Below are 25,709 nucleotides of genomic sequence, written 5' to 3'. Positions count from 1 at the left end.
TCCTGAAAAAAATTTTCAAGGATCTTCACTTTTATCAATAAATATTTCTAATATTGCTGGCTAACAGATTCATTATTGAAATTTTTAACTCATCATCAAGTAAAGTAAGTAATGATGTAATATATAACTCTATTGTGTTTTTATTAAGATAACATTACTTAATGATTATTCAAATCGGGTCAAAATTGGATTTTTTATTAACTGCCAAAATTTATGTCAGAACTTGACATAGAATACATACTTGGTGGCTAGCTTTAAATTTTTTATATACTCACTGTTAAGCAGTTTTTAGTATATGTCTCCCTCATGCTGGAATATTTCTTTACATTTTCTAGTCCTATCTCTGCTGGTGAAAGCGTGAATCTCAAATACATGAAATCTTCTTTACACATTTCATCATCCCAATTTGCAATATAATATCACAGACTGAATTACAAAGGGTCAGTCTAAGGTATCAGTTTCCTCCCTATAAACTATGTCGTCCTTCTCACAGCCAGAATAGCTTGATCTTTGGCAAACAGCAGGTTATTTATGAAGCAACTTCTTTATTGCATTAGACTTCTTTTTGAAAGACTCGTCAATTGTTAGAGCTGATGCTGTCCTGTCATTGTTCTCAATATTGCTATAATCTATATTATTACTGTATTCTAAGATGATTGTTTTCCTACCGTAAGTACCATTCCTTAACAATTTATTTGCTTGTGTATGTTAAGTTAGCAAAATAAATTAGGTAAGTATAATGATATCATAGTGTAATTAATTCTTTCCAAAATAAGTTGTTTATCATAGTTAATTATTTTATGCATTTTCACATAAGTCAGCATTAAATTTTAATAGTAAAAATGTCTCCAATCTTAGATTTTCATTAAATTACTTACATTAGTACTTAAGTAGTATGTTTGATGATCTTTATGATCATAACATGTGTAAACTGCATGGTAGTTGTTTACTGGTAGTTGTTTACTTTTACCTTCAGTTCATCAGTTGTTGAGCGTAAACAAAACTATGTTAAACTTGTTTAGGAAACCTGTCAAAGATGAATTATCTCTTTCTCTATTAAAACATTTCACAAAATTTATTACCAGATCCATTAATTAATTAATGTATTATTCAATATGTTCTTAGATTCTAAAATATTATAATCTGTTAAAAAATCTAGTTTGATTTCTGTAAGATTAAATATATCAATGGGGCAGATAATAATTTTATAACTCTTGTTACCCTGGAAAGTTATGTAATCTTTCAAAAACAATTTTTATTTTGCAAATCAGTGTTTTCCGATTGGATTTAAGAATTCACTGGAACATCATTTTGAGTTGTTCTTATTTTGAAGATAGGAAGCAAAGGGCAATCATCCGTTTTGTTTGTTCTTTTAATTATTTGGTATATTATTTATGGGATACCTCAGGGTTTCAGCATCAAACTTTCTCTTTCTTGTTCATTTTCTAACCTACTGAATTCATTTCTAAATTAATTATTTGATAACCATCTATCAAAATATATTAGATCATTGTTACCAGTGATCTAATTTTATTAAATCTATTAATAATTTATTATTTATGATTTCTATTAGATTGTATTAATCTAATTTGATGTTTTATTTGAACTTTTATTATCTGCTTGTATTTTATACCTTTTATTCCCCATTTACTTATATTTCTGATTATTGTATTTGCAACTTTTCCATGTTGCATGGTTTGCAACAAATAGAGTTATAAGTTGAATTAATAGAATTAGACAGTTTATTGGTTGTACTATTGTTACCAATTAAATTATTTTATTTAGTTATTTGAAATTTAATCTGTTAGAAGTGTTTATCATATTTAAATGGTTTTTGTCTTTTTATGTTAGAGAAAAAGCGGTCACAAGATTTAAGAGAATGTAATCAAAAGAGACAGTTACGTTTACCACGTTATGAGTCAAGAGTGAACAAATTAGAAGGTTTTGTTAAAGCTCACTGCAATGAAGCTTCCATAAGGAAAGACAGAATAACACAGTTACATGTTGAAATAAAACAGCATATAAGAAAACATGTGAAACAACTTGTGCAATATATATTTCCTATATCTGAAGTTAAACCTTCTAGAAGGTATTTTTTATTTATTACCTATTTTACGTAGATTTTATTGAACAGCATAACTTTGAGAAATTATTCAGGGCATTATTAGCAAAATAGTATGTGTAAAAATATACTAAAGACCTTACTTATATTTATGCTTCACCATATTACTATAAATGTAAGATTCAAAAAAATAATAGGAAGTAATTCTGTCACTGATGGTAGGATATACTTTTATATTTTCATCTGTGATAAAAATAGTCTTTTGTATCACTAGTGTTTACAGCACATTCATTATTAAAGATTATTTTGTTTTTCATAGTAAAGGAAATAAAAAACATTCAAAGTTCAGTCTATTTTTTACTAGTTTGGTTGGAGCATCAATAATGGTTTCTGGCAACATTAATTTTATTGAAATTATATTGGAACTGATTAGTTGGTTCAGTTCCAGATTTTACCTTATAAAACATAATTTTACAAAGAGTTAGTAAGATATTAAATCTGTTAAGAAATTGGAATGGCAGCTGGTTTGAAATCTTAAAAATGTAAAAGTACAAATTTGAATATTTTATAGAAAATGTCAGATTAAACATCTGTACCAAGTTTTTGTAGAGTAATCCATTTTTGAAGTAGAATTCCTGCAGTTTACTGCATTTACTGCAGTTTAAGGCACAGTTGTTATTTTGAGTTTGTCTGTGGTGTAGCAGCACTAAGTTCCTCTTGAGTGTGGCGGTCATTTGTTCTAGAAATATATTTTGAGAAGTACTGTCTCATGATATATATCAGTTACCCATTTTCATTTCGTATTTGCCAATGATCATTTTAATTTTTAAGGTTGCAGATCATTCAAAACTGTAATAATGTATTTATGAATTATTAATGTATGGTTTACTCATAAAGTGAAGAAAAAAAATTAAATAAATCTTACTGAGAGACCATTCAAGAAACAGGATAATAATATAAATAGTTATTAACTAAGGATGTTAAATAAATGTTTTAGTAATAGTTTTAAAAAACTTACTATTTTAAAAAAATTGCCTTTTATAGATTTGCATTATACTAGTACTAAAAAGAAAATTGGATTGACCTAATGAAAATCATAATGCAAAACAAGGAATCTTTTGTGCTAATAAATCTTGATTCCTTCTTTATTTATATTTACCAAAAAAATTTCTTTCCTACTCATTTATAACTAAACATCTGTGTTGTATGACAGATATTTCTGTAAACATTAATATCATTTTTCTTTCTTATATGTGCATGCGCATGTACATACACAATACATTATTAGTTTTATACATTAAATGAGTAAGAATTCAGTATTTTTAATTAGGAATTGAACTTTTTTATACCTAGGGAATCATCCATCAATAACCAATGTACAGGATGCAGTTTGCAATAGCTAGAATGTGATTCAGAAATACCGAATCTACAATTACAGATGTTTAAGAAACAATTTCTTATATTTATTAGAAAGCAGTTTATAATTTTATGATTGGTATTGGTTTATAATTGGAATTTTATTGGCTGTATGATTGGTATTCACCCAACAAATCATGTCTATAAAAAAAAAAAATGAATAAATAAATGGTAAAAAAACAGAACAAATCAAGTTCCAGATTAAAAAACAAACACTATATTCATAAATGGTTTTTTCCTCCTGTTTATGGTGTAGATTTTATTTTATTATAGTGTTTATTTCTGTCTTTATTTTATATATATATCTGTATACATATACATAAATACTTCAACTTATATGTAAATACATACACATGAAATTTGGGTTAATTCTTATGTTTTGTAGACGGTAATATCTTTTCCTACTGTCTCAGTTTATTTTAAAAAAAATTTATTTTTAAAAATATACTTCAAGTATTTTGAAAAATATCCTATCAGTTTTCCTCCAAAAATTTTCTGTTTTTCCATTAGTTTAATGTTGAAAGGCTTGACTTCAGTTTTCAGTGAAAAAAAGTTACCTTCATCAAGGCATAATTTGGTTCGTTTTGCAACTACAGAAATAAAAAAAACCAATCTCTTCAGAATTTTATAAGCTTCATTTACTTTATAAAGTTACAAAGTTTATAAAACTTTGTAATTATAACTTCACCTTACCTAAATTACTTTAAGCTTACAATGTCTAAAGTTAAGCTTACGAAGATACAGTTAACTTACTTATAATTACACTTATTATTGTAATTAATAACAGATTTAAAGCATCCCTGAGGAATAAATACATTATTTTATACATTTCCTGTTGAAATATCTTCTATTTATAGTATATTATCTATAATAAGATATATGCGCTTATTGCATGAATATTTAATTGTGGTATGCTCTGATTCAAAGCTATATACTTCTGTAATAAATTGCAATTACCTTCCACTAATGTATCAAATTTAGCATATCTTAAATTACAAAATTATGATTTTTCAATCGTTTATTACTGACACTAAATAATTTTTATTTCATTCTAAACTTACTTTCTTCATGCCATACTTATTGTCTTTTCTACACTTAATTGAGTTAGTTTAGATTTTTGTATTAAATCAGTTTTAATTTTAGTTTTCAAATAAAATTGGAATTGACAAAATGAAATTTTTTGAGAAATTGTTACATTTTGCAATTAAACAATGGTTGTATTTGTTATTATGTTTTCCATATAAATTAACCTTCCATTCTCATTATTTAATGCAGCATAATTGATGGGTTAGTACACCATTTCTGATGTGCTTATATGGAATTATATATCTTCGTTCTCTTTTTCTTTTACATTAATATTTTTGTGTAGTTTTTGACTCTCAGGTATACATTGTCTAACCCACCGGGTTGGTCTAGTGGTTAACAACGCGTCTTCCCAAATCAGCTGATTTGGAAGTCGAGAGTTACAGCGTTCAAGTCCTAGTAAAGCCAGTTATTTTTACACGGATTTGAATACTAGATCGTGGATACCGGTGTTCTTTGGTGGTTGGGTTTCAATTAACCACACATCTCAGGAATGGTTGAACTGAGAATGTACAAGACTTATACACTCATTTACACTCATACATATCATCCTCATTCATCCTCTGAAGAATTATCTAAACGGTAGTTACCGGAGGCTAAACAGGAAAAAGAAAAGGTATACATTGTCTAAATTGGTTGAAAACAAGATATGTGTAACCATCTATGTTAATATATTTTGTAATTATTTTTTTTAGCCAAGAAGACTGTGATACTGTAAGTGCCTTAGCTGAAGCAACACGAACTGCATATATAAGGGGTCGTTGGGTTTACACTCACAGTTCTGGTGAATTGCATCATTGTATTGTAGCACCTACTCTTCCTGGGTCTGGGGATTATTCCTCATATAGTGATTGGGGTAAGGTGTTTATTATTAACAGTAAATAAAATTAAGGGTTAGTAACTGAAACTTTAATCCTTTATCATCATCAGTCGGAATAATTCTAAAATGACTTAGCTTCATTCCAGCTAAGTATTCTGACTTTTTTCACTAGTTGTATTGTACACTATGACAACCAGTGAAATAATTCAGATAACAGGACTGTTATGAACTACAGATTAGAATTAAAGAACCAAATGCCAATTTACGTTTACAGTTAAAATATAGCACTGGTTTTATCAGTAAACAATGTACAATCTGATATGGAAGTCATTTTACTAGAAGGCTTAACTATATTTACTTGAGAGATCTTGTTTTGACAATCAAGAGTTCAATTAAACTTTATTAGTTGAAGTTCTTTATTCATACTTTTTTATGTTTAGTTTCATTCCTGTTTAATAATGACTAGTCAGTTCATTGACTAGTTTTTTCTTTGTTTATAATATATGATGTCTTTGTTATTGGTCTGTGAGTATAATTATTAAATTAGTGATTATTATTATGAAATAAATGTTCTAATTGTGTTCACTACTATTTAATGTCGGTTTTTTGTTTGTGAATTACATATAAAATTAGCTGAAATCACTCAGACTTATGTTTAAAATTTAATTCAGTTTTAGTTGACGAATTATTTTGGTCAGTTTACATGCTTATCTCACTTGATGTGTTTTAATATTTATTTATTGTATACAGGAATTTACAGTCCTTTAGCAAGGAGTTCAGCTTATCTGAACAACAAGAAAAAAACCAAATTATGGTTTACTTAAATTTACAATAAATGCAAATGCATCTCATATAATAAAAAAATATGCCAGAAGACAAAAATCAATGATCTACATGAAGATAAATCAAAAATAAACATTAGACATCTGCTAATATACTCAAATTGTGCTTGTCAATACATAAATTATGAATCAAATATAAATTAACAAAAATGTAATATTAAAACAAACATAGGTAAATAATAAACAGTCTGTATTTGATAGCTGTGAACTCAGATGAATTTCTTGATATATTTTAATTAACTTTATTAAATGCATTTGTCAATATACTTGGTTATATTAACTATTATCAACAAATATAAATTAAAACAAAAACAGCTTATAAATAATCCATTAATAAATCATTTTAAAAAATTAAGCTACCCCATTACAATAAATTTAAAACTAATATTAGAAATTTATTACCATTGGTTAATCAGAATGTTAAAGCTTCTCCAATTTTCAAAGTACGAGTTCATTTATAAATATCATCTGGGAAGTAATCCCAATTGTGAACAGTTTTTCAAAACCGCTCCTTTCTGTATTCTATGCATTCATTAAAGTAATGTCCTGGGATTGATAGCAGAGCTTTACAGGAAAAATAGAAGTGCAGTAAAGAGTTTGGTAATAAAGAATTAATGGGCAGACAAATTGTACTTGTTAAAAATAAAGGAAAACATGTTTACATATAATCTAGTACATTTTAAGTATCCAGAGGTGAGTGATCTATTTTATCCTTCTATTATTACAAGTTCACTCTATGTATGAATCTTTCTTTCCCCATATGCATATGAACCTGAAGACATTACTACTTCTACTATTTAATTCTAAATCAACATTCTCTGACACACTTCTGAAATTTTTCAATATTAATAAATGCATAAATAAATACAAATATTTATCTTCTTTGTATTTGAATAAAAAAAATATTTTGTATGTTTGAATATAGGTACATATATATGCACATTTTTCAGTTTTATTTTTATTGTTAAAATCTGACATCTGTTATGATATTGTAGTTTGTAGTTCTTAAAAAATAAGATTTTTTTTTATTATGTTTATTCATTTACTTTTTTTCTAAAAATTTGCTTTCTATAATGATGGGTATTTATTGGCCATAATTTTCAGCAATAATGACCCATCCAGTTATTCCCTTTTATCTGCTGATTGCTGGTATGGTCGCTTCATTTTTATAAATGAAATTAGTTTGCGTGCCCCTGCCAAAGAAAGGTTTCACAGAATTTATGGATAAAACAGCTAAATTCACAATTACTTATATATTTTACAGAAAATGTATAAGTTTCATATTGAGGTAAATAAATAAATATAAGACCAGGTAGGAAATTGAAAAGAGAGTAAAACATGAAAAACCCCAGGCAGGCTCTGATTCACAAACTAGTGAGACAAGGCTGTAGAGTGTTGCTGGTTATTTGTCAGCTTTATGTAGAAGAAGTAATACAGGAATTGAAGGACAAATTTGAGAGTAGAGTTAATATTCAAAATGAGAAAATAAAAATATCAGATTCACTGATGAAATTGTTCTTTTGATGTAAAAAAAAATAAATAAGAATAATATAAAGGTAATGAAATATGGCAGAAATGAGAATAGTGAGGAATTAAATTTTAAGACAGGGGTACTCAGAATATCAAATTGGGAGAATTTTATTATATAGGGAATCAAAAAAATTATTTATTAAATTTTATTTTCCAAATTAGTGTCTTGTGTGGTAAAAGTAATTGAAATCTGTTAAATATAAATACAAATTAAAAATATTCTTATTTTTTAAATGCTTACTGTTCAAAATTATGAAAGTGAAAATTTGACCAAAAAAAAAACTTTAAAACAAACTAAAAATTGATGTATTTTCTTTAGTAAAATAACTACAGACTCAGGTTTATGTGTTTACTTTGATCGATGTAATATGTTAAAATTTTTGTCCTGACATGTTACTGTTAAAAGGTATTACTTCTAACTTATCAGATTTTCTATGATATTCTGCCATTGTTCATTATGGTGTTTACTTTGTTTATTATGTGTTTACTTTGATCGATGTAATATGTTAAAATTTTTGTCCTGACATGTTACTGTTAAAAGGTATTACTTCTAACTTATCAGATTTTCTATGATATTCTGCCATTGTTCATTATGGTATTCTGGTATATGATACATTCCATGATGACCTGTAGTGCTTAGTGGATTAACTAATTAAATATTTGTTGTTTTATGTGTGAATGCCAATTACCTTTAGTTTATGAGATTTACTTAATTTTCCTCATCAATTTCTGATTTTTCTATTAATTTGGTTATGTAAGTATTGGTGAAAAACCAGTGTTACTTTATATGTTACTAGTAACTCATTTTAAATATTTGAGGATGAATTGTAGGTAATTAAGTAAAAACTTTTAATCATCATCCTTTACCTTAATTCAGCCTTTATTAAGTCAGGCTATACATCATGGACTTTCGCTTAACCATTTTTCCTCAAAAACTTCTCATAGATCTCTTTTTTGACTTAACTGAGTCTATCTCTTTCTTGGTCTTCCTCTACATCCTCTTCCAACTGTTTGTTTAATAAAAATTGTGTCTAAATTATCTTAGTCTACACTGTTCAGTTCTCTTCTGCAGTGTTCTATAACCTACATATTCTTCTACTTCAGAATTTTTTAGTTACCTCATCTGGTTTCAACTACTGTATTTCTTAAAAGCGTATCTCAATTATTTATATCTAAATTTCCTCTTCTCAGGTAACTGTCTTGGCTGTGAACTATGTATTAGGTTAAGGAAGTAGAACTTTTAAAAACTTAAATTTTAGTGGTACTTTTATATTTCATATTAAACTTGTACTTTTTGACATATCCTCTTGCATCAGCTCTACTAATTTCCCCTGACTGATTTTCCCATTTTCAAATGTTTCACATTTTAACTATATTCTCACACACTGAAAGGATTAAATAAAACCTTTTTTATAATTTAGTATCATAATTTATTAATTACTCACATTGTTCTATTTTTAAATACTTTTCTTTCTATTTACTTAGTTGCAGCTAATAAAGATGGTATAGTACCTGTTAGTCATAGTGAAAATGTTCTACATAATCCTGCGTATAATATTAGTGCTGCTCTTACGTATACCACTCAACTTATTAATGTCTTGGCATTTTATCTTGATGTCAGATTGCCTTCCAAATTATGTTATAGGTATGAGTATTGAAGCTATTTTGTTTTAAGTTGTAACTTTTTATATTTGTTATTTTTAATGTATTTATTTCTTTATTTTGTTTTTTAATCTCTTTATAGTTATTTTTTAATTGAATGGATATCTATTATTATTATTTCCTTATATAAATTTTACTACAGTTTATTCATGTAATTAAAAACTGGTTTAATTCTTACAGATTATGCAGATAAAGGCCTAATAGTCCTTTTGAATATTTATTTTTTGTAAGAATAGCTGAAAGAATAATATGGTACTTCAGCATTAATTTTAAGTACTTCTAATATAATGTCAATTTCTAAAATTAACCAAATCTCAATTTCTAAAATAATTCCCTTATCCTAACTTCAGTTCCATATTCTCTCACGACCAGAAATAAAGAGAACTGGAGAAAGTAATAAAAATAAAACTTTTGTACTTTTGCTTTCTATTTCACTTAGTAAAATTGAAAATTTGTATAATAGATACTTAATTTTACCTGTTTTTATGAAAAAAATCATATTTATTCAGTTGATCTAGTGACCTATTAAAGAATCTTAATCATATGATTCTAAGAAAATCCTGTTATGTAGTAAAATGTACTGTATTGTATAAACATAAATATCTTAGTGATATAGGTATTTGTGTGTGGGATTAGTCATCAACCTGATTAATCTTTTACAGGCAAGTGTGCTGCATCATGTATATGGTAAAGACATGAACTTAAGTTCATGTCTTTTTTATCATGGTTTTTATCATTTTTGTTTATTTGTCTGTGGTGACTGCTCAGAGAGGAGTTACAGTTTAAAAGTGTTATTGTAGATTATTTTCTTTTTTTGTCTCACATCTTCAAATTTTCACACCTTATTCACATGTTGTGTGATATGACATAAACAAAATGAATAGTTGTGATTATAATAAAAAAACCTGAAATCCATTACTAGAGTAGAAAAAAAGGTGAATGTTTAATTTAAAGCTGAATCTGTAGTATTACATAAATATTTTATTTACAATTATGTACATTTTTAAGTTCATCTGTATAATGACATCAGTGAACAAATTAAATGTTATAATTATGTCAAAATTTACTGATTAGTAATTATATGTATAAAGTTTAAAACAAGAAAATGCATTTTTTTTGCAGTCAGAATTTTCCCATGTTTGGAATTTATTCCACATTCATTATTCTGGGTATTAGAATTTTTATTGTTCAGAGGGTTATAAGCTCCATTTGGAAAACATAAAAAAGCAGTTTAAATTGCTTAATTACAGCACATACTGTAAACAGGCTGTTAATGCTTTTGATGAACCTGTTGCTGAAAATAGTTTTTATTAAAACTTAACATTTGGTATTTTAGTTTGACATCAAATTGATGATTAAATTAAATTACATGTATAGTAGTTTGTGATATTGGTTTTGTTTTAGTTGTAATTTTTTAAAAAATATTTTGTTTTTTTACTGGAACTTTAAATCTTTCACCATAAAAGATCTATATTGAAGTGCATATCTAGAACTATATATTAAAAATAAAGTCACTGAAAAAATGTATTGATATGTGAGATAAGTAAATAAAGGAACAAATTATAAATGTTTTAAAACTACTGTTAATATTTTAATAGAATGTCTAAATACAACATTTTAATCGAAATGGATCTTTGTAATTTTTGTTTCTCTATGAAACTCTTTAATATATTAAGTCATTTAATTAAGTTGATGTTTATATAGTTCAGTAATATTCTGATTACCTCTAAAAAGCTGTTGCAACTAGGAGAGAATTTCATTATGGCCTAGTGCTATAGAATTTTGTTATGATAATTGACTGAAGTTATTAATGAAGCTGATTTTAATTATTTGATTGTGAAAGTAGAAATATATCTTCATGATACTATATGTTTGATGTGTTCAATTTCAGTGAGTTTTGTGGTCCAGAATTGAGTGAACAGAAGTTTGCTCGAAGAGTAGCTCGTTTAAATTGGAATGTATTGCATCTTTGCTTCTCTCAAAGTGTAGATCCTAATTTATTAAAACCTGCTCATACTTTACACAATTTATTACGTCTGTTAGATACGAAAGTCAGTGATCTTGGCAGGTATGTTCACTTGTAGTTTATTTTAATAAATGAAGTAATGAAAATGTTCATGTAATGCATTTTTTTTTAGTCAACTAATATATAAAATTGTGCTTGAAAAAATGGAAATCAGATCACTAAATATTCTTTAGTATTTATGAAATCGTAATAAGATTATGATTATATATGTATATATATGTATATATATGATTATATATATATATATATGTATAAATTAAATTTGGTATATATTATTTAAAAATGGTGATAAGAAATTACTTTCCATTTGTGTCACTTACTGTAATTGGTTAAGAAAATAAAGTGGAATAATAAATTATGCATTCAGTGTGCATTAAATCTTTCCTTATTGTGTTTGGGTTGAGTCTTTAAGTGAACAAATTTTTATAGAAAAAAAACTGAATTTTAACATTTTATTTGGTTTTATTTTCTAATGTTCAATGTAGATTAAATATAAAATTCCACTGTTAATTTCACATAAGCAACAATTTCAGTTAAGAAAAATTTAATTGAAATTGTGAGACCAAAAGGCCTAAGGCAAGAGATTCAGAAAACTGATGGGCCCATAATCAAAAACATTTGGGTTGATATTCACTATAGCAAATTCTGTTTTGTTTTATTTTATTCTAATACTATGTAATTATTAAAAAAATATTATTGTGTGTTGAATTATTTAAGAAGATAAATATCAGTTGTTAAGCTATATAGATATATGATAATTGTCACTTTCTGCACACACACACACACACACACACACACACACACACACACACACACACACACACACACACACACACACACACACACACACATTAAATATTGTGTGTGTGTGTGTGTGTGTACAATATTTAATGTGTGTGTGTCAATATTTAATTATTATTATAAGGGTAACTTTTCTTTTTTTTTTAATTACATACTGTAACTAACATATATTTCATAAACTAAGTAGTATTCTTTTTTTCTTATTAAAAAAAGAATATTGCAAATGCAGGCAAAAATTTTCTTGTTCAATTTAAATTGTTTAAAAAACAGCAAAATGTTTTAATAGCTTCTAAAATACCTTGTTTTTTAATCAAACTATTGCCATCATAAAATTTGATGTTTTGATAACATAACAATATTCTGTTTAGTTAAAGCAATTCAGTCAAATTGTAATTAGTTTTTTCGTATTGATCTCTACTATTTCTAAGTATTGTATAAATTTTCATTTAACTACCTTTTTATCAAAAAATACTGTGAAATTATAAAATAACATGTGTATTGTAAGGATTTATAAACTTGATAGAAGAAGAAGAAGAAGGATATGAACTGAACAGTAGAATTAACTTGAGACATAATTTCTAAGTAAAACAAGAGATAATTTTTGTTTTGTTTTTTAATAATTTAAGGAAAAAAACTTTTTTAGAGATAATGAAATCTGTATTGTATGCTTGTTATTCTTTATTTTCTAAAGTTGTGCCATGAAATTTTGTATGTAAATTTTAGTAAATAGAATGTTTTTGAGTCCACTATTATAAGTAAATATAAAGTATATATATAAGTAGATATATAACTAGAACAGCTTTCTGAGAGAGACTCATGTGGAAGTTGATTTATATATATAAATCATATATATAAATTTGTATACAATTGTACAATAGTACTAAATTTGGTATGAGCTGCTTTGATTCTTCTTGATTTTAAACTCTATATGCCTTAACTGATAATCGTCTTTTAATTATGACAGAGATTAGTTTTCTGTCAATACCTATCAGGTTGAGATTCATTTGAGGTGTTCCAAAAAGTAATGAAACTGATTTTCACAGAGAAATTTAAAGTATACAAAGTGGCAGTCCTCCTGCATGCTTACTAGTATCCAGATAATGGAAGAAATCTTTTTCACCATCTCTGAAAAAATGAAGTTGTATGCTTTCATTTTTTTCATGAAAGTGGGTAAAATCACGATGATCATCTTTTTTTTGGTCGTGAAGGATTCATTTTCAGACTTAGATATTTACAGGAATGACTGTAAATTCTCTCTGGTTCATCAGTGTGCTGAAGATATTAAACTCGCTTTACTCGGTACTCGCTTTACGAAAAATTAAAATGATTCCTCATCCACCATTCGCCCAGAACTACCCCGTTGGATTTCTGGCTGTTTCCAGAGGTGACGAAAAACGTGAAAGGATGAAAATTAGAAAATTAACAGAGGTTATAAAAGCTATGGAGACAAAATGCAAAGTGCTTTTGAAGGATGGACTGGATTTGATGTTTGAAAAGTGAATGAAGCACTGGGAGCAGTGTATTGTACTTAGGGAAGCCTATTTTGAAGAGGAACATGTAAATGTAAAATTCAGAATAAAGTTTTTTCAAACTACAATTGTCTTATTACAATTTGGACCACCTTTTTATTTACTTACTGTAGTCTGTTGTAAAGAAAACAAAATATTGTTATTGGAGATACTATTGTTATTTTAATTTATTAATTTTTTTTAGCTCTTTTGTACTGTAAGAGTATAATATTTTATGCTTTAGGGTTGGCCCTGTAGAAGTAGATCCTGTCATGGCTCACTCATTAGAAGACCAGTTACGCAAACAAATCGAAGAAAATTCTGATGATTCCAGTTCTGAAGAAGATAGTGACCATTTGCCTTGCGAATGGGAAGCTGTAAGTATTTTGGGTTAATTAAATTTTTATATTTTATTTAATTAAGTGTCAAAATAGTATTACCAGTTCAAGTTTTGATGAGGATAAAATCTTGTCAGATATACAATTGTGTTGAACTGTTGGTTACTTGTGAATGTATGAGTATAATTACTTTATTCTAGGCAAATTTAAAGATTTATTTATTAGTTTTTTAAACCACTTCATTTTACAGCCCTTTTAGTTTACAGATATTGTTTTTCCTACAATACGAAAAATAGTTTGTAGTAATAATTATATTGGCTGATAAATAATTTGAAATCTGTTATGTGGATATAAATTTTTTGCCAATCCATGGTAAATGACCGAGTATAATTTCAAAATTTTTTTTAATTGTAATGATTTCACATAGACTACATCTGTTTCAGAGCAGTTAATTTTTTTTTAGGATAACTTAAATATTTCCAGAACTATTATAAAATATTGGTAGAGTTTAAAACTTCAATTAAAAAAACTTTGATATTTGCTGTCTTATTTATTGGATTCTTCACATCCTACAGTTTTTTTACCTATTCAATTAATTTATTATTGAAATCAATAACATTCAGTGTGCAGGCTCTGTGTGGCTCAGAAAATACCAATTGATATTTAATTTCTGCCTTTCTTTTTCTTTTTCCTGTTTAGCCTTCAGGAATTATTGTTCAGCTATTTCTTCAGAGGATGACTGAGGATGACATGTGTGAGTGTAAATGAAGTGTAGTCTTGTACAGTCTCAGTTCGACTATTCTTGAGATGTGTGGTTAATTGAAACCCAACCACCAAACACGATCTAGTATTTCATTTCTGCTTCTGCACATCATGTAACTTACGAGATGTAGTCAAAAAGTATCCAACCTTGGGTCATAAAAACAAAAATATTTAATTTATTTAGTTTAATGACTTTTCCCCCATAAAAGTAGATTGCTTGTGATGTAACACATGTATCACTGCCATGTTCCATTGTTGGAAGCATTTTTCAGTCATTTTAATAAACGTTAAACTTTCATTGCTATAAAAATAGGCTAGGCTATTTCATTGAAGAATAATTAAAATTTTTCTACAATTTATTTTTTCTTCGATAGTGTTTACAAAAATAAAGCAATATAAAAATGAAAATGAATTCTAGAAAAAAGATGTAGGCTACTCATTGAATTCTCAGTTCAGGTAACTTTTACAGTCATTTTTGAATAAAAATTTTATTAGATTGCTGGTATTGGTTTATTTATCATTAAATTATGATCTGTCATTAATAATTTAAAAATAAACTATTTTAAAAATATTGAAAATATCAACTTCAACAACATAGGGGATAAATATAAAAAAACAAAATGTGCAAAGAAGACAAGAATTGTCTTCAAGATGTCAAAATTGTTTCACTTTCAACAAGTTTTTCATGATGTTTGAAAGGTTAAAACGCTTTTATTAGTACAATACACAAGAAACTTTTCTATTTTCCATAAACATCTATAGAAACACTGCAAGTTGTGCAAATTTAAGATTTTTATCACAGTTATTTGAAGCCAAAATTTGAATTTAAAAAAAAATTCAAATATTCAAATTTTCAAAAATTCATAAACATTTAGGGGTAAGTATATCACCATTATTAATATTATTTATTGTAAAACTACTAACATATACCTGCACATAAAAAAATAATTCAAACTGTGTATGCTATCCCTGCCTCTTAAAAAAAATTATCAAAAGTGAAATTTCACCATTTTTCACATTCAATTCTATTGGTAATTTTCTCATAGAAAGAAGAGTAATAGGTAAATTAACCACTGAACCAATTTTTTACCTTGAGAAAGTATGAATAAATTGCTTTTTGTTTTATCCTTCCAGGACCAATAGTTTTTTTAGTTAAGATCTTTTCCATAAACCCTTACGATCACAAAAATAGCTGTGCACACTGTAACAAAAATGGCCACCACAGGTAAACTGCTTAAATAAAAAATTAAAAAAAATAGGTCCTGAGATATGTAGGAAACAAGTGGGTAAGCTTCAATTTTTTTTTAATTAGTCAAGCAACCAGCTTATGGTTTTTTTGGGACACTTCAAATGGATTGACCCTGAATGAACTACCAAAATAAAATTATTACCCTGGTAATGGTACCTGGATCAGTTTAGACTTCAAACTATACTTAAATTTCAGTAAACATATTTGTAAAAGAATCATTCTGATTGTTGCAGTGGATCTAGAGTTTTTATTGCATATTGGTATTAACATGCATACAGTTGATATCCTAATTTATATGTACAGATAAATTGCATTATATATGAATAGGATTCCTAAGCACATTCAACACTTCTGCCAATACTGGTGTCTTCCAGTTGGGTTCTGTTATCAAACAGAAACCAACCATCTGTTACAGTCAGTTGAAGGAAACAGGATGTGTTTAAGTGGTTACTTAATTTATGTGTACCAAAATGCACTTTAATATAGATTATAGTCATGAAAAAGTTGGAAATTTGTTGAATGAAAAATAGCTTACTGTCAATGACTTCTATTCCTAGTCTTCTCTAAAGTAGTCTTTTTTTGTGATTCCATACACTTAATCCAGCTGTTCTTTCATTGCTGGAAGAATTTTCATTTTCCTGTGCTCACTGTGACATGTTTAGCAGCTGTGCCCATAAAATTTGTCACTTTTATAAGCATGCATAAAGAGATGGCTAGCAACTCTGCTGTTCTGTAGTTGCCATTATCAGGAGTCTTCTCTCCTGTTAAATGAGTACCCTTTCAGTAGTACCTTCAGCTCGGGGAATGACCAAAAATCACAAGGAACTATGTCTGCAGAGTAAGAAGTCTAGTGAACTTGAGGATTTCTGTGCTTGACCAAGAAATCCTGGATTAGAACTAGAGTGAACAGGTTATTGTGTTAAACTACTTGAGTAATTCCTACAGATCTGGTCTCTTTAGTATTGTCATGAGCTATTTAATACAATGTATAGTTTTATTATAATCCTTTATTAAAGAACTATATTTCTTTTTAAAAAAAGAGAGAAAATATTTATAGAGCTTTTCAGCATGGAAAATTTTACTATGATGAGGGATGAAAAAATTTTATGTAATTTAATTACTGTTGGTTCTTTATAATTCTTTTGTAGTTGTTTCCTTAGTATTATTTTTTTCTAGTCATGACTTACTATTCAAAAATTTTATTTTATTACTGTACTATACCATGTTGTACATAATATGGGGATGTTTATATGTATGTTGTTTAATTCATAATATTATTATGTGAGAACAGTTAAAATAAGTGATGCATAGGAGGTAGCACTATTAACAGCATTCTTTGTCAGCCAGTTTTTATTCATTGTTGAAATGCTCAAATCATAAATATTACTTAGTTGATATTTGACAGTTCAATAAAGAAGTTACTTTCAGTTATTTTGATAAACAGGAGAAAAAGGAACTTTCGTAGAAATATTGTAATCAATTTTTTTTTTTAAGAAAACTATTTTCTAATTAAAGAACAAAAGTGAGATGCAGTTTTTGGTGAGCTGTCTCTCACTTAAAGCCGTTCACACTTGATTGTCAAGTTTAAACATAGTTGAATGGGTTGTGAAGACGAAAACTGCAAGGAACACCCAAATGAGGTTACAACTGAAGAATTGGTTACAAAAATGAGCAAAATTGATTTGGCAAACTGTCGATTGAAAGGCAGAGAAATGACTGAGAAGGTCCTCAACTGAATATGTGTATAACATCCCACAATAACATTTGGCTATTAAGAAATTTTGCTTTAGATGCTACATTAATTGCATTCCAGCAAAAAATTGTTCATCCAAAAGTTGATAGCATTTCAATTGAAAACAAATGAAGTTGGTTTTTCTGGCCAAATTGGGTTTGAATTGCTACCACATCTGGCCTACTCATCAGATTTGGCTTCCTGCAATTTACATTTATTTTCAAACCTAAACAAAAGGTTGGAAGAAAGAAAGTTTGTTGACAATGAAATTATTGAATTTTTGGGATGTCTAAAGGGTTGGACAATTTTTTTTCATTTAAGTGTAATGGCCTTCAACTGAGGTTGGCCTTCAATATGTGTCAAACTAAAAACATGTAGATGATGAGACAGCATCTCAGCCTTTCATCTGGAAGGTCTTGGGTTCAAATCCTGGACAATCATGGCATTTTTAATGAGCTGCAAGCTTTTTAATCCTTGTTTACAAACAAAAACTTTAAACTTTTGTGGTTAATTGTAAAAAAAAAAAAAAAATGTTAAATATAAATTCAATCTGAATAATTTATAAGCTGTTTATTTATCTATCTTTTTGTGTACAGTAGCATTTAAAAAAATATATAATATATATAACCAGGTAATTATTAGCTGGTTGTTATGCTAAATCCTTAATTAATTACTATTATTAATGCATAGGTACCACATGTGTCTTGTCCTGAGGTTGGTTCAGGCCAAATTTCTCAACAATACACAGCTAATACTAATCAAACTACAAGTGTTGCTAGTGGCCTTGTTAATTCAGCTGCAGCTAGCATTGCTTCCATATGGAAAGGATGGACAGGGCAAAGATAGCAGGTAAATTATATCGCATTAATTTAATGTTATTTGCATTTTTTCTTGCTGGTAATTCTTTTGATAACTATAACTAATATGATAATATAAGTCATCTCATATTAATAACTCGCTTATTTGATAACTCATAACTGGCTTGTTGTCGTTTGTTTATACTACAATTCATTTTTTTTAATCAGTCTAATGGAAAAGTGGAAGAATTATAGTGTCTGATTATTGGTAAATGAAAATTATAGTCATTAAAAAAAGTGCTTGAAGAGCACTTTTTTTCAGAAAACCTGATGAGAATTACCTTTTTTAGAAATAGGAAAAATTTATTTTAGTGACAGAGCAAAATGAACCAATAACATAAGAAAACATTGGAAAACTCATTAGGTGGATACTTACAAAGATTGAAATTTGCTGAATAGTTATTTGAATTAAAAAAAAAAAATTAGCAGAGTATTCAAGAACTTTTGACATAATGTAAAAATTTAAAACTAAGTGAGCATTTTGATCATTAAACAATGGTAATCCATACTTGATAACTAATTTGTAAAACAAACCATAAAAAAATAAGTTGCAGCAAAACAGCTTACAAAGCAACATAAAATTAGGTAATTTACAAAAGCTAAAAAACTTACTATGACCAGTCACCTGTAACTATACTTGTATTTGGTCATGTCCTAATGTCTTCCCTGTTTGCTTTGAACAAAGTTTCTTGGAGACTACTTTTAAGATAACTTTTCGAACTTGTGCTGATGGTAACTAGTTTTATTACATTTTTAGATTTCAACAATGTTTTATTTTATTAATACTGGTAAACCTTTTGTATTCACTAGTAAGGTATTTTGTTTGAAAACAAGATAAATTAAAAAATAAAATGTTTAAACAAAACAATAATTCTTGTATCTTTTTTGTTTTATTACTTACTTGTATGAAGTAAAGGAAGTATTGTGATAGCGAAAAATTTCGGTTTTCAGATTTCAACAAAAATATCTATTTTGACCATCCCTGAATCTATTTTGACTAGTTTTGGCATGACATATGTATGTATCTCGCATAACTCAAAAATGATTAGCTGCAGTAGGATGTTGAAATTTTGGATTTAGGACTGTTGTAACGTATAGTTGTGCACCTCCCCCTTTGAATGCAATCGACTGAACCAGAAGTGTCCAAAAAAGCCCAAAATCAAAAAAGTTTGGATTTGGACTTTTTCTTAACTGCAGTAATAAGCTCTCATTGAGATCTTTTCAGTGATATCATAAGTGGTACTTATTTTCATTGGTTCCAGAGTTATAGCCAAATAAAGTTTTAATTAATAAAATATTTGGATCTTACAAGGGAAAGGCACATCAATTCGAATCTGACTTCATCTCCTTTTTTTCTATCTTTTTTTTAAATTTAAATATATTGATTAATTAATAATTAATAACCTCTGATTGTAAAAAAAATGTACAATAAATAATAATTCAATAAAAAAAAAAATTATGAAAAAATATCAGAAGTTGTTAATGAAATAAAATTGTATGAACTTTTCATTTTAAAAAATTGTGTATATGTAATTTAATAGGCATAAAAGAAAGTCATATGGTATCCACATCAGATTTTTTTTGTATTTATATGTATTTTTAATAATTTCTTTATAAGTATTGATGAGTGTCTAAAAATTGAAATATTCATTTAATTCAGAATTGTAGAGTATTTAAATGATTCTTGATGGACCTTATTATCTTTTTCATTTTACAACAGTAGTTAATAGTATTTAAGTTAATTTTTGGGACATCATTGAATTTTAATAAAGGACTCACATGGATTGAATGAATTTTTATTATCACTGGTTAGTCCTGCAACAAGTTACGTAATTATCTCCTACCCTGATGTTTTTCTCTTGCTAATTCTTGTCTTTTTCTTTCTTTTTTGAATGAAATTTCAAAATTAACATTGAGTGTGAATACAGATACCAAATGGGTTCCTACCAAACTTTACAAGCCTATTCCTGTGATTAAAGCAATGAAAAAAGTTCATACAAATATGGGTTTGTAAGCACTTAGTTTTTGAATTTCAGTCAGTTGAAACTGTTCCCCATTTTTTGGCTCAATTATTGAAAAGAATGTGATGGTGAACTTGAAAAAAGATTATCGCTAAATTTATGATTTTAGTGTAATTTTATGTAAAGATTTTTTTAAATTAGCCCCAGTGTCTTGCACTGATTGCTTTTTGAAAAATACCTGTAAAATACAGGGCAATTCTAAATGATGGACTCAATTTAGTAACACTATATTTCCTGAACTATACATTGTACCTGAATTAACTGTGTAGTAGTTTAGAGAATAGGTTTGAAAGTTTTGAATAACATTGTTAGAGCGCATGTAGTTGCGTAAATAACCATTAGGGTACATGTGCTGCCATTATGTGTCAATTGTGAATAAGATGGCTACAGTGCAACAAGGTTTTTTGTGTTCTTGAGTATGGCAAATCTCAGTCAACAACTGTAATGCAGTGTTTGTTTTGTCTCCAATTTAATATTGATCTTCAACAAGGAAGAGCATATGCGGTTGGTTTCACCAGTTTGAACAAACAGGATATCTCTGTAAAGGCAAGAGCATGGGCCGTCTTGTGTGACAGAGGAGAACGCAAGACGAATTGAAAGTTTTTTATGAAGCCCAAGAAAATCAACCCATAGAGTAAGCAGAAACTTAAAATACCTCAATCAACTGTCTGATGTGTTGTTTCCTTTTCAAGCCATACTGCCTACAATATTTAGACTCTTCACAGAGGTGACAAACCAAAGTGTGTTGAATTTTGTGATCAACTGCTTGAAAACATGGAGGTTGACACTTTTCTTCCATGTTTAATTTTTAGCGATGATGCAACATTCCATCTCAGTAGAAAAGGGAATAGACACAATGCTCACATATGGGGATCTACAAAATCTCAAGGTTAATATGTTTTGCACCCTATCACAAACAAATGTTTATGAACCATTCTTTTTTTGTAGAACACATGGTTACTGGGATAATGTACCAGGACATGTTAGAAAACTGGGTTTTCCCTCAACTAAATGAAGATTCACAAGACTTCATTTTGAAACAGGATGGAGTTCTGCCCCATTGGCCCCTTGATGTTTGATGGTATCTAAATGAATCTCTACCTCAACAATGAATGCATTGGAAATGAAGACAAGCTCTTCAGTTCTGGCCCTGATCACCTGATCTTATGCCATATGACTTTATCTTGTGAGGGTGTGATGTAGTTTATATATCACCTACAAATAGCACCAACAAATGTGGCCAACCTGTGGAACTGCATCCCAGCTGAACTTACAAGATGACCACAAGATGTGCTTCCTCGCATGTGGGATGAGTTCAGCTACTGCTTAGATGTGTGCCATGCAACCAGAGGGGGCCACATTGAACATTATGGATTTTATCTGTAAATTTTATTGCGAGTATTATCAGATGTAATTTACTTCATATTTGTCATTAATTCTAAATGAATACAGAGTTATGAGATTGAATCGATCATTTTGAATTATTCTGTATAATTAAAAAGTCAAAAAATTTATCTTTTACAATTTTAGGAAAAGATTTTAAAAACTGCAAAAAATAAAACAGGTTGAAAAAACAGTAAACCACAGAAAGTAAATAATTTGCATTTTCAATAAAAATGGTACAGAAAAATTACATTAAACACAATATTATAACAAAACCAGTTAGCAATATTATAACAGAATAATTTCATAAAACAAACATTATTATTCCATAAACAAAATAATTAATTAAATTACTTCAAAAAATTAAATTTTTACAATTTTTATCAAAATTTTGATATTTTAGAACTTCATTAGTCAGTTGGGAGAGTTTAGAATATTGTCTGTATCATGATCATTGTTTACCAGCTAAATCTGTGCTGCTGTCCATTGTACATTTTGTTATCAGTAATGGTTATTTGTGATAATTAACTTAAATGTAACCTTTTTTTGTGATTAATAAGTTTTTACTAATGTTTCAGGTACAATTGTCCAACAATTTTGGAAAGGATATTTAATTTTAATCACAGTGGATCAAGTGCTGCCCAGATATTGTTATATTTGGAAATAAAATTTATATATATGTAATAAAAAACTTTCCTCTTTAAAGTTACATCACTTCTTTGTTTTTGATCTCTGTTAATCTTAGTTGTTGAGAATGTAATGAAATTTTGATACTTAAAACAAGACTTCATTTTGTAGCAAATTTTATTTGTGTAATAAACTCGCTTTTTCATTGTTGAAAAAATCTTTTATATTTGTGATTTTTATTGGTGTATTTTTCCTTGCAGAAGTCTTCATAAATAAACAGTATTGAATATATATGGTTACTGATAGTAATTAAGGTTTATTATATATAGAATATTTTTACTAGAGACCAGCAGAGTAAATTAGCTACAGTTTGTTTAAAATTCATCTTTTTCATTATATTGATGTCAATATTGCAATTATAAAGGTTTAATGTGCAGCAGTATCTTTAACAACCCTTTTTATGTACAGTTTCATTAGTTTGAGCCTCAGGGGAAGCTGTATTTTTCTTATTTTTTAAAAGTATATTGTTTTTTATTAGAACAAAAAAAATTCATAAATCCCCTCTAATTGAAAATAACTTAAGGGCTTAAATTATCATTTAATATAAATATATAATTATCATTTATCATATATCATTTAATATAAACTTATCATTTATGATAATTATAATGATAATTTAAGCCCTTATAAGATAAATTTTAATGACACTAAAATAAAACAGAAGTCACACTTTATAAGGTAAATTTAATAGTACTAATTTTAGTCTTTTACTACAATTGTTTTATAAACTTTCTGTGCTTAATTTATAAAAAATGGTCCCAAAGTAAAAAATTATGTTAACTTTGCTGCTTGGAAAGATGCATCTTTGCCATTCAGGATTGTTTTAAATTTCACCTGCTTATATAACTCTAGTTGCACCATTATATTTTTTTGCTTAAAACTTTCTTAGTTTTCTTCATTAAAACTTGCTTTAAATATAGTATTTAATAATTTAGCTATAAAATTAATGTTTTAAAATTAATTATAATTCTTATTTTCTATTAAAACAATAAACATTAATGAAAAAAAATAAAAATATATATATATATATACATAAACACACTCCTCACATACATAAGTGTACTTAAATTCTATTAAATAAACATTTAAACTTTATTTAAATATAATTTAGCAGTACAGAGGAATAATATGAATCTTAAAAATATTAATTTCAGTAAAAATAATAAGCTTTTATATACATATAAGTTCCTATAGTTGAAAATAACCTAATTTTATCGCTCTTAGGTAATGTATGAACATTTTTTTATCATTTCATTAAATTCTACAAAAAAAAGTGCATATTCAGGAAAAACAATATGTATACGTATAAGAGTATAAGGTAAATTACAGCAGAGTTATTCATTTACTGCTCTTCCATATAAATATTGACAACAAATGATATTTCTTATTAGATGTGTTTATTAAACTGTGTGAATAGCTTTTATTGTTCATTATGGTTCAATATTACACAAATTATAAACAATAATTAAACTTGAACAATTTTTTTTAACACTGTTTTACAAGTTATTTTAACTGCAAAAATTTGTAAATTGTTTTCACTGATCATAATTATTTTTGTGAATGAAAAATTAAACTTTTCCCCTCCTTAAACCAGAAAATTTATCTTTTTTCAATTCTATTACTCCTTTGATTGTTGCAACATACAGGTGTTCAAAAAGTGACACAACCTTATGGGAAAATGAGTAAGTTACAATAATTGTTGAAAGTGGCCTCCGGTATGCAATTCATGTAATCGAATGTGTCTATTGAGGAATTGCAGTGACACATCGTTCAATTTCGCTCTGCAATTTTTTTCACAAGAAAAAGCCAGCAGGGGATAAACCAGGAGACCAATGGAACCACAACCCCTTTGAGATCCAAAAAAATGATAGTATTATTGGCTATATCAGCCGTAGCATTGTCCTGGTGAAACCACATTAACTTTAGCTGTCTGCAGGTGTAGTATTTACAAATTGTTGCACTATCTGTATGTAGCGCTTACTGTTCAATGTGCCATGAAAGAATGTCATGAGGATTTGCCTACGTGAAATTGCATACCAAACACCCACTTTTTGTCCGTGCAGAGGGATTCATGCAGTAATGTAGATTTTTTGTACACCAAACGCATGAATTCTTTGCATTCGCATAACCATCAAGGTGAAGTCATGCCTCGTCAGACCAAACAATCATAGAGTTCTTTCCCATCTGGCATGTTAGATGAGCTTAACCACTGACAGAAAGCTACACTTTTTCCAGTGCCTGCAACACAAATTCTGTACGGATGCATCTTTAAATACTTGCAAAATGCTGTGTAGGCCCTGTCTACAGAGAGATCAGACTGGCTAAGCAGGTGTCACACAGACTTCTTGGGAAAAACAGAATATACAGCTTGCATGCCGATCAAATTTTCTGGTGTTAGCACTTTTGTCTGTATCTACTACATTCCCTGTCTCTTGGAACTTGTCATACAGGCGTTTGATTGAGGACTTCTTTGGTACATCCACACCATACTTTTCTGTGATGGTATTCTGGGTCTGGGCATAACTGGCACATCTATTATATTTGGAGACAGTTAATATTCTCTGCTGCATTGTGTTACCCATTTTTCTTCAACCAAACCTGCAACAAAAGAAGAAAAGATTTTTCCATAAGGTTCCATAAGGTGATTTTTCCATCACTTTTTTAACACCCATTATAATGGTAAAACACTTATGTAATCGCTAGTGGATCTCTGTAATCTTATCTGCCAACTCATCTGTTTCTATTTTCATTGTGATAATTTTTTAGTTAAATTCTCAAGAAAATTAAGTTAAAAAAGTAATAATCTTTCTTAGTGTTAAATATGTCTAAATTAATATAAGCAGAATTATATGTTTTGCTTGTTTATTTCAATGCAAAAAATAAAAATGAGTTTTTCTACATTTTTACTTGCTTCATTTAGTTTGTAAAGA

The 25,709-nt window shown here is 27.9% G+C and overlaps 1 protein-coding gene across 1 annotated transcript in view; it reads left to right on the top strand.

Moving 5' to 3' along the window:
* Atg14 (autophagy related protein 14) overlaps window positions 1-22,937 on the top strand; it is a 28,602-nt gene extending 5,665 nt beyond the window's left edge. The window contains exons 4-10 of the mRNA XM_075366683.1: window positions 1,852-2,089; window positions 5,257-5,417; window positions 9,239-9,398; window positions 11,307-11,483; window positions 13,995-14,127; window positions 18,522-18,680; window positions 22,671-22,937. Coding sequence (XP_075222798.1) covers window positions 1,852-2,089; window positions 5,257-5,417; window positions 9,239-9,398; window positions 11,307-11,483; window positions 13,995-14,127; window positions 18,522-18,677 — 1,025 coding nt within the window. The 3' untranslated portion in view covers window positions 18,678-18,680; window positions 22,671-22,937. The remainder of the gene's footprint in view (window positions 1-1,851; window positions 2,090-5,256; window positions 5,418-9,238; window positions 9,399-11,306; window positions 11,484-13,994; window positions 14,128-18,521; window positions 18,681-22,670) is intronic.
* Window positions 22,938-25,709: the final 2,772 nt, after the last annotated feature.

This window comes from Lycorma delicatula, chromosome 5 (assembly GCF_047948215.1).
Source record: "Lycorma delicatula isolate Av1 chromosome 5, ASM4794821v1, whole genome shotgun sequence".
Lineage (NCBI taxonomy): Eukaryota > Metazoa > Arthropoda > Insecta > Hemiptera > Fulgoridae > Lycorma > Lycorma delicatula.
This window is presented reverse-complemented; position numbering and strand designations above follow the sequence as displayed.